Source organism: Oreochromis aureus, linkage group 13, assembly GCF_013358895.1.
Source record: "Oreochromis aureus strain Israel breed Guangdong linkage group 13, ZZ_aureus, whole genome shotgun sequence".
In the NCBI taxonomy this organism is placed as follows: domain Eukaryota; kingdom Metazoa; phylum Chordata; class Actinopteri; order Cichliformes; family Cichlidae; genus Oreochromis; species Oreochromis aureus.
In genome coordinates, this window is record NC_052954.1 from 3,135,024 (window position 1) to 3,154,557 (window position 19,534).

The following is a 19,534-nucleotide window of genomic DNA, read 5'->3' on the forward strand; positions in this document are numbered from 1 at the left end:
GATGCTGAAAAACTGGTTCATGCATTTATTACTTCCAGGCTGGACTACTGTAATTCTTTATTATCAGGATATCCTAAAAACTCGCTGAAAAGCCTTCAGCTGATCCAAAATGCTGCAGCAAGGGTACTGACAGGGACTAGAAAGAGAGAGCATATTTCTCCAGTTTTGGCTTCCCTTCATTGGCTTCCTGTTAAATCCAGAATTGAATTCAAAATCCTGCTCCTCACATACAAGGTCTTAAATAATCAGACCCCATCTTATCTTAATGACCTTGTAGTACCATATCACCCTATTAGAGCACTTCGCTCTCGCACTGCAGGCCTACTTGCTGTTCCTAGAGTATTTAAAAGTAGAATGGGAGGCAGAACCTTCAGTTTTCAGGCCCCTCTTCTGTGGAACCAGCTTCCAGTTTGGATTCGTGAGACAGACACCATCTCTACTTTCAAGATTAGGCTTAAAACTTTCCTTTTTGCTAAAGCATATAGTTAGGGCTGGACCAGGTGACCCTGAATCCTCCCTTAGTTATGCTGCAATAGACGTGAGGCTGCCGGGATTCCCATGATGCATTGAGTTTTTCCTTTCCAGTCACCTTTCTCACTCACTATGTGTTAATAGACCTCTCTGCATTGAATCATATCTGTTATTAATCTCTGTCTCTCTTCCACAGCATGTCTTTATCCTGTTTTCCTTCTTTCACCCCAACCGGTCGCAGCAGATGGCCCCACCCCTCCCTGAGCCTGGTTCTGCCGGAGGTTTCTTCCTGTTAAAAGTGAGTTTTTCCTTCCCACTGTCGCCAAAGTGCTTGCTCATAGGGGGTCATATGATTGTTGGGTTTTTCTCTGTATTTATTATTGTGCTATCTACTGTACAATATAAAGCGCCTTGAGGCGACTTTTGTTGTGATTTGGCGCTATATAAATAAAATTGAATTGAATTGAATTGAATTGATTCAGGTGTGTTGACCCAAGGTGAGATCTAAAACTTGCAGGGACACCGGCCCTCGTGGACTGAGATTGCCCACCCCTGATGTAGAACCACCAAACCACTGTTAGAGCGAAATGTGGTTTTGTATTGTCCTGCTGATGAAATAAGCAAGGACTGGATTGAAAAAAATGCCATTTGGTTTCCAAACAAATAATGATCAAATCATTGATGAAAGCATACAAGTTTTCTGGAGGGGTGAAGGGGGTTAACTCTTGTTTTATGGTTTACCGCTACTGCACTCAGAAAAATAAAGGTGCCAACTGGAACCAAAAGTGGTTCTTTAGACTGATGCCATAGAAGAACCTTTTTTGGTGCCACAAAGAACCTTTCAAACAATGGTTCTTTGAAGAACCATTTCTTTCAGTGGTTCATTGAAGAACCTTTAAAGGTGCCCCAAAGAACCATCAAGAAATGGTTCTTTGGGGTACCTTTAATGGTTTTTCAAAGAACCTTTTTAAAAATGGTTCTTTAAAGAACCATTTTTAAAAAGTTCCTTCAAATGGTTCTTTATAAAACCATTTTAAAGAACCTTTTTGAAATGGTTCTTTAAAGAACCATTTTAAATCTTCAAAATAAAATGTATCATAAATTGAATTTAAGTAGGGTAAAATAAATACGAGCACAGCATAGACATATATTAATGGTTTATTGCCATTTAGCAGTATACCAAAAGACAAAAAGGCACCACATCACTACTAATACATGTCACATATTAGTCATTTAAACAGTAATAACATTTTTACTATACTATAAATAAATAAATAAATATATATATATATATGAATACTATATCTAAAGATAACACAACAATTAATACATGGATTGTTTAATTTATAAAACATCAAAAAGTGATAAACACATTAGAAAGAGCAATAGCTTCATAACAGACCAATAAATCAAGACATTTTCATCAGCAGATGTTTGCATGTTCAGTAAAAATATTTCAACAACAAGTTTTTGAATAAAATTATCAATGAACTTCAGCCTTACATTATGTAAGGTAAGTTTAATGTTAGACTTAGGGCTGCTCGATTATGGCAAAAATGATAATCACGATTATTTTCACTGAAATTGAGATCTCGATTATTTGACGATATTTATTTAACAATAACAATGTATTGAATAATGGCTTTAAAGATTGTCAAAAAATAATGTAAAATAGTGTGCAAATACCGATAACAGTGCAAATGTTTGCAATGTAAAAATAAATGAAAATGTAAACATTAATGTTTAGTGAACTTCAAAATACTGCATAATATTTATGCATACAAATAACCAAACATCAAGGCAAGCTGTGTAGCCACACAATGCACAATTGCATCAAACTGACATTGAGGTATGTCAACTAAAGTTGCTGCTCCTTCATTGTTTGATCGTATGTCACTTTGTGAGCGGTCTTCAAATGTTTGAATAAATTTGTAGTGTTGCTCTGTGGTGCAGCTACGACACCGTAGCAAAGTTTACACACTATGTCTACTTAATCCACGCCTGACTCCGAACCCATAATGTTTCCACACCACTGAAGTCGTTTTATCTCTTTTCAACCAGCGGCATTCTCTCTTCAGCAGCCATTATCCTCTCCTCTCCAAATAACTTCTGCTTAGCTTCCCTCGGGTCCTCTTAATTGTTATGACGTGTGTTCAAATCGCAGAGAGGTGCGCTCGATTTGCCACATGGAGCAGCGCGAGAGTAAAGCACAAGGGAGGTGCTAATAATCGGCTCAGTCATTTTTAATGATCGTTGAAAGCCCAGATCGTAATCGAGATTAAAATTCGATTAATTGAGCAGCCCTAGTTGGACTCATGGTTCTTTGTTAGTCCAGTTTAGGATAATGTCTCTGACGTATGTGTCATATCAAATATATGTCATATCAAAACAACCCCACACCTGCAGTTGTTTCAGTTTTTCACAGGTGTTTCCTGTCAGCTGGTCAACCTCACTCAGGTGGACATCCATATCAGCCAACCAAACGAAAAGCTCCTCCCTTTGTGCTTCAAATCCCTCCCACTCTGAGACAAGGAGCTGAGAGAGAGAAAACAAGGGTCAATTATAAAGAAGAGAGAAAAGTGAAACCCTCCTCAGAAGGTCTGACTCGCATACCTGCAGTCGACCTGTGATGGACTCCAGTTTGGCGTTCACGTCATCCCAGTGTTGCCAGCAGCCGAGTCTGCAGGGTGCCCTGGAAGAGCCGAGTTAATGTAGACTCCTCCTGGTCAGGCTGTCCAGCTGGATGAGCCGAGGTCTCCCTCTCGCCGCCGCCTCTGAACACAAAAACAGAAATTGCATGTGAACCAGGAGGTGCAGATTTTTTTTGCTATTCTTTCCTAAATCCAGACTTGATAATGTGGAGGTATTTGGAAAACTTTTTTGGCCAGCGGACGACTGTTGTCTCGCAGAAAGTCAAATCAAATGTATGCGATACACAATTCACGAGAACAAATTATAAAAAACAAGTCCAGTTCTTCCCTGATTTCAAGTGAATTCTGCATCAAAACAAGGTAACAGAATTAAAACGAGAGTTTGCAGCAAATGTGAGCACAAAGCCTCACTTTGTACAAGCCTGCTATTAAAGTTCTCCTCTATGCAGATGACTTTCCTGTTTTCAAGGCACAACTTGGATCTGCTGTACAAATCTTATAGATACACGCTAAATGAAACAGTAGTGTGCACGACTCCAAATTCTGATCCCTCATCCTAATATGGTCCCAAAAGGCTCACAAAAAACATTGGAATAGCAATAAAGCAAATGTTGAGACTTCTAAATACAAAGTCCATAAACCAATGGCTGACATGGGTTTTATCATAAGGGTGATAAATATACAACATATGTTCTTAAGACTAAAAGTATAATACAGATTTTAGTCTGAGAGATTTGATGTTCATTTACATGCAGATGCACTATACGTGCCTGCTCTGTGGTTTTCCACAACGTTTTGCAAATAACTATTTAACACAGGAAGTAGGTGAACTAAAACAAGTCATCTTTCTTTGTGAGAGGACAATATTAATGAAACAAACCTCAATGACATCATAGAGATCCCCAAATATGCTCCTGCTGCTTTTCTTCCTCCTCATCCTAAGCTTCCTCCTCCTTGTCCTCGACATCCATCCAATTGTAATTCAATCTAATTGTTTTTCTCCTGCTCCTCTTCCTCATTTTGTTGGAGCTGTGAAAAGAATTAGTGTGAATCTGAATTATTTTGTGCAAACAAGAAAAATCTACAGCTTTTCGGTCAGAGGTAGTCTTGTGATTTACGCCAGGTAGAGTAGATTTATGTGTTGATGCTACCTGCTTCATCTCTGCGACTGGCTGCTGAGTGATATTTACACCCTGGCTGGATTACAAACTTTAACCACGCGCTGAACTTTGGCCCAGTGTTGATACCTCTTGTTAGTATAATGACCTCTTCTTGGCTTAATGTACGATGGTGGATAAATGAAACGTACAAAGAAAATTTAACTATATTACAAATGGACATTATCTTGGTAACATCAAATGGCCGGAGCATAACTTGTCAGCTAGTCCGAAAATTAGTTACACAGGAACAGTCACAGACACATCTTCTAATGTGTCACATTTCTATTCATTCAAAACACTTATGCATTGCTGTGTTTTATACAGCTCTTACAGAATTCAAAGTACAGGCTGATGTGAGTATTTAATGTACGGCTCAGATCTACTGAATTTCAGAGTTTCTAGAGCAGACACACAGCTCACATCACAACAGGCTTCAGGCGCCATTTTAGTGACATTAACAATATTATAAATTTTAATCAGTCTAGCTGACATTACGTTATGTACGCAGCACGCAATAGAACCACATATTTTAGAAGCCAATTAGTTGGGAGCACCTTCACTTAATTATAACAGTGGTTTTGTTAGGAAAACAGTTCTTTATACCGATACTAAATTGCGTTAACGTCAACGGCTAACGTATGTAACATAGCTAACTGTTATTGTTAGCACAGCATTAACAGCAAGCTACAATGACGAGTAACAAAAACAAAACAGTAAAAAGGTTTTAATGAAAACGTTTTACCTTTTCCAACAGTCCCAGAATCCAGAGCTTCAAAGACCAGCAGGTACTCAAGACTGTTATCCGTTTCGCTGTCACCGTCCGTGAGAAAGTGTTTTTTCCCTTAAAAAGTTCAAGGCCCGCCGGTCGCGCAATCTGTCTGCGCATGCGCAACCCAACGATTGACACTCTTTCTCTCTCTCACTGTCATTTATTTGGCTCGAAACACATAAATTGCTCAGTGATAAACAACTACTGAGATCATTAGTGTGAATGCTTGAAAAGCATTCACAGTATTGTTCTTCTAATCTTTATTAGTGTGAATGCTTAAAGCATTCACAGTATTGTTCTTCTAATCTTTATTAGTGTGAATGCTTGTAAAAGCATTCACAGTATTGTTGTTGTAATCTTTATTAGTGTGAATGCTTGTAAAAGCATTCACAGTATTGTTCTTCTAATCTTTATTATTATTAGTGTGAATGCTTGTAAAAGCATTCACAGTATTGTTCTTCTAATCTTTATTATTAGTGTGAATGCTTGTAAAAGCATTCACAGTATTGTTCTTCTAATCTTTATTATTATTATTATATATTCCGTGACGCTTTTTGTACTCTATCTCCTTCAAAACCGTTCAACTTAGAAAAACCATTCAAACACCGTTAGATTCCTCTTCTTTTGGACATGACTGCTTCTACTTTTCTCATTTTTAACATTTATATTTTTAATTTTATTCAACTTTTTTCAACAAAAATTTCCCATGTATTTCAATGGGGAGACCCTTCAAATCCTCATTCAACTTACTCATTTTCAAACTGTATCTACTTCAACATACGTTGACATAGAGCCACCATTCAAACTTTAAAACGAAGACGAGACATTCAACTATTCAAATTGTATTTATCTTTTCAATATCTGTTATACTTTTCTTCAGTTCCAGTTTAAGTTTCATGATGTTTTTTCAGCCGTTTCAGCGTTTATAATGGGTGTGTATGGGACGGAATGTTGGGGCTAGAGTGAGACAGCTCAACTGCTAGAGTGAGAGGAGCGAAAAAATTAATCTTAAAATATTTTTAAAACTGCTGCTGTGTCCGCAGCGTTTGCTCTACAGGTATGATTTTACCCTCAAAACGTAGCCATCGCTGTCCTCTTTCATCCAATGTGTTTACTATTGTGCTAGGTGTTATGGTTCTTTCATAAATGTCACCAAAGCACAGCCTCCTCCCTCCAACTCCTCCATAGACTCCAATGTTAAAATGGCTCAGAAAGTTCCTTTGAAAATCAGAAGAGCAGGCTGTCTTTACACTGTCACCACGTCCATATAATAAACTCCACAGGCATGAAAACTGAGAATTAGGTAGACTAGACATTGCTGCCGCTCACGGTGAAAGAATTTTGTCAATACGACTTATACTTTTCATTTGGGAGCGATTTGTTTCGCCTGACTTTTCTGTTCATTTTAAGCAGCAAAAGTGAGGTGCATGTCTGCGTGTGTATGGGGCCATTGGGTGCAGTCACTATAGCAACCAGGCTCACACCTGCCTGCTTAACGAGCTCCCTCTCTCACTGTGCCAAGATTCATTTTAAACACTTCTCTTTCAACTGCTGCTGTGTCCACAGTGTTTGCCCTACAGCCATCATTTTACCCTCAAAACGTCGCCATCGATGTTCTCTTTCCAACAGCATGTCTTTCAAAGCTCAGAAATATAAACTTTTTAAACTGTGTGGATACAAGTGGAGGGATCACACATTTCAGTCATTCAGTGATTCAAAGAATATGAACTTTTAATATTCATTCAGATGTTTTCTGACTCTAAATTTTCTTTTCTCATTACTTAGGTTTTTCTAATTTACATTTAAAACATTTTCAGCTCTTTTCCAACTTCTTCTGTGTGGATTTCAGCTTTTAGCAGTTCAGCACTTTTGTTTTCAGGTGCAAATTTCTGTATTTTTCATCTCATTCAACATTTTTAACTTAAAATTCAGCAATTAATTTATTTCAGTGAATACATTCAGATTCAAGCATTCACACTGCAGTTTCTTCAGAAAATGCACTTTTCTAGTTGTGTGGATGCCCTCAAAGGGCTTCCACACTATTGAGTTCCTGTTTCTCTTTATTCTTTATTTTTCTTTTCAAGTTGCTTCCGTGCGCTTTTTTGGACTTTATCTACTCCCTCAGTTTTCAGCCGATTTTCTCCTCAAACTCTATACTGTTCTGCTCTTTCTGCTTATGGGTGCTATGACTTTTGGTGTTTATTACTATTATACTTTTTAAATATTACACTTTTTCCTTTAATTTGTCCCATTGAAATGAATGGGAAACTTCCACAATTCTGCTAAAACTTGCTTGTTTTTGAAACTTAACTACTTCCTTATACTTTCACCTAGAAACTCCATTCAAACTTTAAAATGTTCTCAGATTATTGGGCTATTCCTGTCTGATTCAGCTGTTTCAGATCTTCTACCGTTTTAATTTTATGCCTCTTTAAGTTTTCAGTTGCAAAATTGTGATTTTTCAGAAAATACATGCGTTGCTATGGTTGCTATGCAATTAACTCAGAGTGAGGGCTGGTCTGTTCGAATTTTCTCTTCATGTCTGAACAACTTCTTGCTACTCGCTCAATTTCCACTCAACCCCCACAAATTATACATCAAAACGTAGGTATTTTTGCTGGCGTTCAGAAAATGTCACTATCATTGTTGTGGGATTTACAGATTTTTTTGCAAATTTCCTCAGAGCAACACAAGGTCTGACAACTCTCCATAGAAAGTCAATGGAGAGCTTGTTCAAAATCACCGCTGAATTTTTCTAATGAGAGGCATTTTCAAATCGTCATATCTCCTTAACGAAACAAAGTTGAGACATGACGCTTGTGCCAATATATCTTCAGACTCTCCTGATGCTCACAATTCAAGAGTATTTTCCTCACCTATTACCGTTTGGCCATGAATTACATTTGTTTGAGGATAGGAAATTTGTCTCTCGCTCAGATCTCTTCAGATTTCAAAGTCTGGAAATGAGGCACTTTTTTTCTCTCGTCATATCTTTTTGATGGATTTCAACAGAGCCCTGAAAATTTCCATGACTGTTCACCAAAGCCTGCTGTTTCTTACGGTGAAAGAATGATTTTGATGCTCCATAGAGATCTAGAGTTACACAACGTTGTTTGAGGGCAAGTCAAGGCAGTTTTGCTTCGCCTCTTCTCAGTTGCAGTGTGTTACAAGTCATATAGCTTTAATAATTTATATTTTATCTCTGAATTATGAAGACCTGGAGATTTCCCATCTCTTCTGAACAAAACGGTGTCAGAATGAGCGTTCTAGCCCCTACGGTTAGGAAATTATGGCCATTTGTTCGAGGGAATCCTGAATGTGAGAAATACACTAAAAAAAACTCAGAGCTCTCTCTGTGTCTGTGTGTGTAAGGGCTGATTAGAGCAGGTGCAGCTAATTTAGCTGACCTAGATATACCAAGCCCAGACTCTTAACAGCCACTGTTCCCTTTGCGCTGTGTATGTGTGTGTGTATCAGTATTTCTCCCATGTTAAAGTATTACTCCTCCATAATAGTATTTCTGCTAAATCAAAGTACTTCTACTACATCTTAGTACTTCTGCTCAATCATAGTAATTCTGGGAAATCATAGTATTTATCCCAAATCATAGTATTTATGCAAAATTACAGTATTTCTGCTAAAAGTAGAAATAGTACCTTTAGCAGAAATTTCTGTCAAAAGATATTATTTATGTTAAAACATACTATTTCTGCTAAATCATAGTATTTGTGCCAAATCATAGTATTTGTACCCAATCATAGTATTTCTGCCATGTCATTGTATTTGCGCCAAATCATGGTATTTTTTTGCCAAATCATGGTATTTGTGCCAAATCATGTTATTTCTGCCCAATTAAAATTTCTGTTATGTTATAGTATTACTACTAAGTCGTAGAATTTCTGTTATGTTATAGTATATCTGCTGATTATAGTATATGTGCCAAATCATAGTATTTATAGCAAATCATAGTATTTGTGCCCAAACATAGTATTTCTTGCCAAATTGTAGTATTTGTGCAAAAACATACTATGTCTGCAAAATCACAGTATATCTGTTATGTTATAGTATTACTACTAAGTCGCAGAATTTCTGTTATGTTATAGTATATCTGCTGATTATAGTATATGTGCCAAATCATAGTATTTATAGCAAATCATAGTATTTGTGCCCAAACATAGTATTTCTTGCCAAATTGTAGTATTTGTGCAAAACATACTATGTCTGCAAAATCATAGTATATCTGTTATGTTATAGTATTACTACTAAGGCATAGTATTTCTACCAAATCAAAGTATTCCTTCAAAATCATAGTATTACTGCAATTTCATAGTATTTGAGTGAAATCGTAGTATCTGTGCAAAAACATACTATGTCTGCTAAATCACAGTATATCTGTTATGTCATAGTATTACTACTAAGACAGTATTTCTACCTAATCATGGTATTCCTTCAAAATCATATTATTACTGCAATTTCATAGTATTTGAGCAAAATCGTAGTATATGTGCAAAACATACTATGTCTGCTAAATCACAGTATATCTGTTATGTTAAAGTATTACTAGTAAGTCACAGTATTTCTGCCAATTCGTAGTATTTGTACTAAATCATGGTACTTGTGCCAAATCATAATATTTTTTGCAAATCATAGTATTCGAACCAAAACATAGTAGTATTTGTACGAAGTCATAGTATTTCTTCTAAATCATAGTATTTCAATCAAATCTCAGTAGTTGTGCTAAAACGCAGTATTATTGCCAAATCATAGTATTTGTACTGAAACATAGTATTTGTGCCAATAAGAGTATTTCTACTAAATCATAGTACTTGTGCCAAATCATAGTATTTCTGCCACATTGTGCTAGTTGTGCAAAAACATAGACTGTCTGCAAAATCATAGTATATCTGTTATGTTATAGTATTACTACTAAGGCATAGTATTTCTACCAAATCATAGTATTCCTTCAAAACCATAGTATTACTGCAATTTCACAGTATTTGAGCGAAATCGTAGCATATGTGCAAAACATACTATGTCTTCAACATCACCGTATATCTGTTATGTTATAGTATTACTACTAAGTCACAGTATTTCTGCCAATTCGTAGTATTTGTACTAAATCATACTACTGTGCAAATCATAGTATTCAAATCAAAATATAGTATTTGTACCAAAGCATTGTATTTGTACAAAGTACAGTATTTCTGCCAAATCATAGAATTACTGCAATTTCATAGTATTTTGAGGAATCCCTTTTGTTATAGTATTACTTCTAAGTCGTAGTATTTCTGCTTTGTCATAGTATTTGTACTGAAACATAGTATTTCTGCTAAATCATAGTATTTCTCTCATCTTAAAGTACTCAATTATAGTATTTGTGCCAAAGTTTAGTATTTCTGCCAAATCATATTATCTCTGCTAAATCATAGTGTCTGCCAAATCATAGTATTTGTGCCAAATTATGGGATTTTGCCAAAACATGGTACTTGTGCAAAATTATAGTATTTGTGCCCAGTTAATATTTCTGTTATGTTATAGTATTACTACTAAGTCGTAGAATTTCTGTTATGTTCTGCCAAATCATAGTATTACGGCTATATCATAGTATTTCTGTTATCTTAAAGTACTTGCACTCAATTATAGTATTTGTGCCAAAACATAGTATTGCTGCTATATCATAGTATTTGAGCCAAATCATAGTAGCTATATGTCCTAAAACATAGTATTTCTGCCAAATCATACTATTTGTCCTAAAGCATAGTATTTCAACAAAATCACAGTACTTCTGCTATGTTATAGTATTTGTGCTTGTAGAAAACCTGTGTTATTGTGAGCTACATTACCCAGCAGCCTCTGAGCAGTGAGGGAATTCATGGGACTTCTGAGCTAGATGGTCTTCCTTCGCTCCTGGGCTAACGATTGAGGAGAGAGCTGCTGGGAAGGGGAGCAAATAGCCCATCCTGTATTTGTTAGATGGTGTGTGTCACATAAACGTGAGTTAATGTTCCATGCTTAAGATGTTTACCCTGCTACTTGTGTGTATTGGTTTTAGTTACCTTTAGCGTATGTGCTAGTTAGCAATAGCTATGGCAGCCCAGTTATTTTATTGTTTTAGGCTTGTTCCTGCTTTGTTTGTTCCCCCTACAAATTTATGTGAATTTGTACACTGTAATATCGCTGTATTACGTAGTGGCTAAGTAGGAGGCTGACTGTTACTAAGTGCATCAGTGTACATAGGTCATCTCTTGTGTTGGAGTGCCCTCTTGTGGCGCCTTTTGGGTAGTGCCTTAGTAAACGTGAACACTGCAAAGAAGTGGTATCAGACTGGTTTGTAGTGGAGGAATTTGTTGCCAGTTTCTTTCATCTTTAATCCGTATTCATGTTGTAATGTAGTAACTTTTGTGGCACAAATACCACAATATGGCAGAAATACTATGTTTTGGCACAAATACTTTGATTTGGTATACTTTAGCTTCTTCACCCCTTTTCAGCAAAATTTTCATTTTTTTCACCCCTTTTCAGCACAAATTCCAGCTTTTTTGGGCTGTTTTCAGAAAAAAAAACTCTTTTCAGCAGAAACTCTGCTGATTCACCTCTTTTCAGCACAACGTTCTGCTTCTTTGCCTCTTTTCTGCAGAAATTCTGCTGATTCACCTCTTTTCTGCAAAATTTTCATCCTTTTCGCCTCTTATCAGCACAATTCTCAGCAGCTTCTGCTGATTTCAGCAGAATTGTCAGTCTATCCACCTCTTCTTTGAGAGAATGAGTTTGGCTCAGTGAGATGAGTAGCTTCCTTGAGACCAGGAGGGCCAGGTTCAAATCCTGCTCATGGCAAAATTTCTTTTCACCACTTTTCAGCAAAAATTTGTGCTTCTTCACCTGTTTTCAGGTATTTGTAGTATTTCGTAGTATTTGTACCCAATCATAGTATTTCTGCTAAATCATAGTATTTGTACTAAATCATAGTACTTGTGCCGAATCATAGTATTTCTGCCATATTATAGTATTTGTGTAAAACAGAATGTCTGCATAATCACAGTATATCTGTTATGTTATAGTATTACTTCTAAGTCGTAGACTTTCTGTTATGTTATAGTATATCTGCTGAATATAGTATATGTGCCAAATCATAGTATTTATAGCAAATCATAGTATATGTGCCAAATCATAGTATTTATAGCAAATCATAGTATTTGTGCCAAAGCATCGTATTTGTATGGAGTCATAGTATTTCTTCTAAATCATATGTTAAATTATATGTGCTGAATATACAGGGAGTGCAGAATTATTAGGCAAATGAGTATTTTGTCCACATCATCCTCTTCATGCATGTTGTCTCACTCCAAGCTGTATAGGCTCGAAAGCCTACTACCAATTAAGCATATTAGGTGATGTGCATCTCTGTAATGAGAAGGGGTGTGGTCTAATGACATCAACACCCTATATCAGGTGTGCATAATTATTAGGCAACTTCCTTTCCTTTGGCAAAATGGGTCAAAAGAAGGACTTGACAGGCTCAGAAAAGTCAAAAATAGTGAGATATCTTGCAGAGGGATGCAGCAGTCTTAAAATTGCAAAGCTTCTGAAGCGTGATCATCGAACAATCAAGCGTTTCATTCAAAATAGTCAACAGGGTCGCAAGAAGCGTGTGGAAAACCAAGGCGCAAAATAACTGCCCATGAACTGAGAAAAGTCAAGCGTGCAGCTGCCAAGATGCCACTTGCCACCAGTTTGGCCATATTTCAGAGCTGCAACATCACTGGAGTGCCCAAAAGCACAAGGTGTGCAATACTCAGAGACATGGCCAAGGTAAGAAAGGCTGAAAGACGCACCACCACTGAACAAGACACACAAGCTGAAACGTCAAGACTGGGCCAAGAAATATCTCAAGACTGATTTTTCTAAGGTTTTATGGACTGATGAAATGAGAGTGAGTCTTGATGGGCCAGATGGATGGGCCCGTGGCTGGATTGGTAAAGGGCAGAGAGCTCCAGTCCGACTCAGACGCCAGCAAGGTGGAGGTGGCGTACTGGTTTGGGCTGGTATCATCAAAGATGAGCTTGTGGGGCCTTTTCGGGTTGAGGATGGAGTCAAGCTGAACTCCCAGTCCTACTGCCAGTTTCTGGAAGACACCTTCTTCAAGCAGTGGTACAGGAAGAAGTCTGCATCCTTCAAGAAAAACATGATTTTCATGCAGGACAATGCTCCATCACACGCAGCGTCCAAGTACTCCACAGCGTGGCTGGCAAGAAAGGGTATAAAAGAAGAAAAACTAATGACATGGCCTCCTTGTTCACCTGATCTGAACCCCATTGAGAACCTGTGGTCCATCATCAAATGTGAGATTTACAAGGAGGGAAAACAGTACACCTCTCTGAACAGTGTCTGGGAGGCTGTGGTTGCTGCTGCACGCAATGTTGATGGTGAACAGATCAAAACACTGACAGAATCCATGGATGGTAGGCTTTTGAGTGTCCTTGCAAAGAAAGGTGGCTATATTGGTCGCTGATTTGTTTTTGTTTTGTTTTTGAATGTCAGAAATGTATATTTGTGAATGTGGAGATGTTATATTGGTTTCACTGGTAAAAATAAATAATTGAAATGGGTATATATTTGTTTTTGTTGTTGCCTAATAATTATGCACAGTAATAGTCACCTGGACACACAGATATCCCCTAAAATAGCTAAAACTAAAACAAACTAAAAACTACTTCCAAAAACATTCAGCTTTGATATTAATGAGTTTTTGGGTTCATTAAGAACATGGTTGTTGTTCAATAATAAAATTATTCCTCCAAAATAAAACTTGCCTAATAATTCTGCACTCCTGTAGTATATGTGCCAAATCGTAGTATTTAAAGCAAATCATAGTATTTGTACTAAAACATAGTATTTCTGCCATATTATAGTATTTGTGTAAAACAGAATGTCTGCATAATCACAGTATATCTGTTATGTTATAGTATTGCTACTAAGTCACAGTATTTCTGCCAATTCGTAGTATTTGTACCCAATCATAGTATTTCTGCTAAATCATACTATTCCTGCCAAATCATAGTATTTGTACTGAAACATAGTACTTGTGCCATATTATAGTATTTGTGTAAAAACAGAATGTCTGCATAATCACAGTATATCTGTTATGTTATAGTATTATTACTAAGGCATAGTAATTTTCAAAATCAGAGTGTTTTTGCAGAAACATAGTATTTCTGGTAAATTATAGTATTTCTAATAAATCATAGTATTTCTGCCAAATCATAGTATTTGTTTCAAATCATAGCATTCGAACTAAATCATGGTATTTGTGCCAAAACATTGTATTTGTACAAAGTCATAATATTTTAATCAAATCTCAGTAGTTGTGCTAAACGCAGTATTATTGCCAAATCATAGTATTTGTACCCAAACATATCAGTTCAACTTATTTAACTCTTCTCAAGACCACAACACCTCTTCTTCACCCCGCTTCAGCAGAATTGTGAGTTTCACACCCTTTTCAACACAAATCCCGGCTTTTTCAGGTGTTTTCAGCAGAAATCTGTTTTTAGCAGAAATTCTGCTTTTTCACCTGTTTTCAGTGCAACTTTCTACTTCTTTACCTGTTTTCAGTAGAAATTCTGCTGATTCACCTATTTTAAGCAGAATTTTCAGCCTTTCACCTCTTATCAGTACAAGTCTCAGTATCTTCTGGTCATTTCAGAAGAAACTTTTTCACCTCTTTTCAGTACAAATTTCTTTACCCCTTTTAAGCAGAATCTTTGCCTTTTCACCGCTTTTCAGCAAAAAATTCTGCTTCTTCAGCTCTTTTCAGCAGAATTTTTCAGTTTCTTTACTGCCATATAATTTTTAGCAGCTTTTCATCTTTTTCGGTCATTTTCAGCAGACAGCTTCAGCGTTAAGGCATCCACACAGCATTTTCGCAGGAAATGCAGATTTTTCTAGTTATTATTATTATTATATTTTATTATATATTCCGTACGTTTTTTGTACTGTATCTCCTTCAAAACCGTTCAACTTAGAAAAACCATTCAAACACCGTTAGATTCCTCTTCTTTTGGACATGACTGCTTCTACTTTTCTCATTTATAACATTTATATTTTTAAAATTATTCAACTTTTTTCAACAAAAATTTCCCATGTATTTCAATGGAGAGACCCTTCAAATCCTCATTGAACTTACTCATTTTCAAACTGTATCTACTTCAACATACGTTGACATAGAGCCACCATTCAAACTTTAAAACGAAGACAAGACATTCAACTATTCAACTTGTATTTATCTTTTCAATATCTATTATACTTTTTCTTCAGTTCCAGTTGAAGTTTCATGATGTTTTTCACCCGTTTCAGAGTTTATAATGGGTGTGTATGGGACGGAATGTTGGGGCTAGAGTGAGACAGCTCAACTGCTAGAGTGAGAGGAGCGAAAAAATTAATCTTAAAATCTTTTTAAAACTGCTGCTGTGTCCGCAGCGTTTGCTCTACAGGTATGATTTTACCCTCAAAACGTAGCCATCGCTGTCCTCTTTGATCCAATGTGTTTACTATTGTCCTAGGTGTTATGGTTCTTTCATAAATGTCACCAAAGCACAGACTCCTCCCTCCAACTCCTCCATAGACTCCAATGTTAAAATGGCTCAGAAAGTTCCTTTGAAAATCAGAAGAGCAGGCTGTCTTTACACTGTCACCACGTCCATATAATAAACTCCACAGGCATGAAAACTGAGAATTAGGTAGACTAGACATTGCTGCCGCTCACGGTGAAAGAATTTTGTCAATACGACATGTACTTTTCATTTGGGAAGGATTTGTTTTGGGCTGACTTTTCTGTTCATTTTAAGCAGCAAAAGTGAGGTGCATGTCTGTGTGCGTGTGTATGGAGCCCTGGCTCAGTCACTATAGCAACCAGGCTCACACCTGCCTGCCTAATGAGCTCTCTCTCACTCTGCCAAGATTCATCTTGAACACTTCTCTTTCAACAGCTGCTGTGTCCACAGTGTTTGCTCTACAGCCATCATTTTACCCTCAAAACGAAGCCATCGTTCTTCTCTTTCCAACAGCGTGTCTTTCCAAGCTCAGAGATGTAAACCTTTAAAACTGTGTGGATGCAAGTGGAGGGATCATATTTTAGTCATTCAGTGATTCAAAGAATATGAACTTTTAATATTTATTCAGATGTTTTCTGACTCTAAATGTTTTTTTCTCATTTCTTATGTCTTTCTAATTTACATTTAAAACATTTTCAGCTCTTTTCCAACTTCTTCTCTGTGGATGTCAGCTTTTAGCAGTTCAGCACTTTTGTTTTAGGTGCAAATTTTTGTATTTTCCATCTCATTCAACATTTTTAACTTAAAATTCAGCAATTAATTCATTTCAGTGCATACATTCAGATTCAAGCATTCACACTGCAGTTTCTTCAGAAAATGCACTTTCTAGTTATTATATCATATTCCGTGACGCTTTTTGGCATCTATCTCCTTCAAAACTGTTCAACTTAGAAAACCATTCAAACACCATTAGATTCCTCTTCTTTTGGACATGACTGCTTCTACTTTTCTCATTTATAACATTTATATTTTTAAAATTATTCAACTTTTTCAACAAAAATTTCCCATGTATTTCAATGGGGAGACCCTTCAAATCCTCATTCAACTTACTCATTTTCAAACTGTATCTACTTCAACATACGTTGACATAGAGCTACCATTCAAACTTTAAAACGAAGACAAGACATTCAACTATTCAACTTGTATTTATCTTTTCAATATCTGTTATACTTTTTCTTCAGTTCCAGTTTAAGTTTCATGATGTTTTTTCAGCCGTTTCAGAGTTTATAATGGGTGTGTATGGGACGGAATGTTGGGGCTAGAGTGAGACAGCTCAACTGCTAGAGTGAGAGGAGCGAAAAAATTAATCTTAAAATCTTTTTTAAAACTGCTGCTGTGTCCGCAGCGTTTGCTCTACAGGTATGATTTTACCCTCAAAACGTAGCCATCGCTGTCCTCTTCATCCAATGTGTTTACTATTGTACTAGGTGTTATGGTTCTTTCATAAATGTCACCAAAGCACAGCCTCCTCCCTCCAACTCCTCCATAGACTCTAATGTTAAAATGGCTCAGAAGGTTCGTTTGAAAATCAGAAGAGCATGGTGTTTTTACACTGTCACCACGTCCATATAATAAACTCCACAGGCATGAAAACTGAGAATTAGGTAGACTGGACATTGCTGCCGCTCACGGTGAAGGAATTTCGTCAATAGGACCTGTACTTTTCATTTGGGAACGATTTGTTTCGGCCTAACTTTTCTGTTCATTTTAAGCAGCAAAAGTGAGGTGCATGTCTGTGTGCGTGTGTGGGAGCCCCTGGCTCAGTCACTATAGCAACCAGGCTCACACCTGCCTGCCTAACGAGCTCTCTCTCACTCTGCCAAGATTCATCTTGAACACTTCTCTTTCAACTGCTGCTGTGTCCACAGTATTTGCCCTACAGCCATCATTTTACCCTCAAAATGAAGCCATCATTCTTCTCTTTCCAACAGCGTGTCTTTCAAAGCTCAGAGATGTAAACCTTTAAAACTGTGTGGATCCAAGTGGAGTGATCATATTTTAGTCATTCAGTGATTCAAAGAATATGAACTTTTAATATTCATTCAGATGTTTTCTGACTCTAAATAGTCTTTTCTCATTTTTAGGTTTTTCTAATTTACATTTAAAACATTTTTAGCTATTTTCCAACTTCTTCTCTGTGCTTGTCAGCTTTTAGCAGTTCAGCACTTTTGTTTTCAGGTGAAAATTTCTGTATTTTTCATCTCATTCAACATTTTTAACTTAAAATTCAGCAATTAATTCTTTTCAGTGCATATATTCAGATTCAAGCATTCACACTGCAGTTTCTTCAGAAAATGCACTTTCTAGTTATTATTATATATTCCGTGACGCTTTTTGGCATCTATCTCCTTCAAAACCGTTCAACTTAGAAAACCATTCAAACACCGTTAGATTCCTCTTCTTTTGGACATGACTGCTTCTACTTTTCTCATTTATAACATTTATATTTTTAAAATTATTCAACTTTTTCAACAAAAATTTCCCATGTATTTCAATGGGGAGACCCTTCAAATTCTCCTTCAACTTACTCCTCTTTAAACTGTATGTACTTCCACATACGTTGACATAGATCCACCATTCAAACTTTAAAACGAAGACAAGACATTCAACTATTCAACTTGTATTTATCTTTTCAATATCTGTTATACTTTTTCTTCAGTTCCAGTTTAAGTTTCATGATGTTTTTTCAGCCGTTTCAGAGTTTATAATGGGTGTCTATGGGACGGAATGTTGGGGCTAGAGTGAGACAGCTCAACTGCTAGAGTGAGAGGAGCGAAAAAATTAATCTTAAAATCTTTTTTAAAACTGCTGCTGTGTCCGCAGCGTTTGCTTTACAGGTATGATTTTACCCTCAAAACGTAGCCATCGCTGTCCTCTTTCATCCAATGTGTTTACTATTGTACTAGCAGTGTTGGGAAGGTTACTTTTAAAATGTATTCCATTACAGAATACAGAATACATGCCCCAAAATGTATTCTGTAACGTATTCCGTTACGTTACTCAATGAGAGTAACGTATTCTGAATACTTTGGATTACTTAATATATTATCATGCTTTTACAACTACACGTGAATGTACTATTGCTGTGTGATTTATTACTATTACTGAAGGTCCGCGGCTCCGAACCATAGTAAAGGAACCTCTGGTTAATACGGCGGGTTCCGTGTCGGGCTCGTAGCCGAAAAATAGCTTTACTTTGTTGTCTGGGTCAACTTTGCTTTCGAGAGACAAAGAGAGGCGTTGAAAGGCTGCTCCAACGGAACTTAGTGTTTCGGAGGAAAACACGAACACAGCGTACAGTCGAGTCTTAATAGCTTACTTACAACTGGGCTCGTCAGGCACTCTTCTTGGCTGCAGTGGTTATTATTATATTTACATGCTTCCAGCTCCCGTTATTGCTCGATGACAGCTCGTACTTTTCCACTCGCCTTTTCCCCCCTCCTCGCGCTCACAGACACATAACGAGTATGGCAGTCCATTCTCCCTGCAACACGGACTACACTGCCCATGATGCTACATTCTTTAGAGCTATACCTGTAGCATTCTGCCTTTTAGCTTAGCACAACAACAACAACAAAAAGGCGCTCTCTCACCCAGGAAACACGCAGAGAGAGAGCGTCACCCTGTAACCATGGCAACCGTAACGCTGCCGCCTGGAACAACAGAACGTAGCTGTCAAACAAAACCCAAACAGTCCTGACCTCACAATACGAAACAGGAAAGTACCGCCGTGTAATCCATTTATTTTAACAAAGTAACTGTATTCTAAATACCACCTTTTTAAACTGTAACTGTAACGGAATACAGTTACTCATATTTTGTATTTTAAATACGTAACGGCGGTACATGTATTCCGTTACTCCCCAACACTGT

The 19,534-nt window shown here is 37.0% G+C and overlaps 1 protein-coding gene across 8 annotated transcripts in view; it reads right to left on the reverse strand.

Moving 5' to 3' along the window:
• rasgrp3 (RAS guanyl releasing protein 3 (calcium and DAG-regulated)) overlaps positions 1 to 19,534 on the reverse strand; it is a 107,076-nt gene that overhangs the window by 44,474 nt on the left and 43,068 nt on the right. The window contains exons 1-2 of one of the 8 annotated variants that reach the window (XM_039621530.1): positions 3,085 to 3,210; positions 2,872 to 3,006 (exon numbers count right to left, since the gene is read on the reverse strand). The exons of the other annotated variants lie outside the window; for them this stretch is intronic. Of the exons in view, the coding sequence (XP_039477464.1) occupies positions 2,872 to 2,940 (69 nt within the window). The 5' untranslated portion in view covers positions 2,941 to 3,006; positions 3,085 to 3,210. Of the gene's footprint in view, positions 1 to 2,871; positions 3,007 to 3,084; positions 3,211 to 19,534 lie in introns of those variants that run through there. 8 annotated transcript variants of the gene reach the window in all.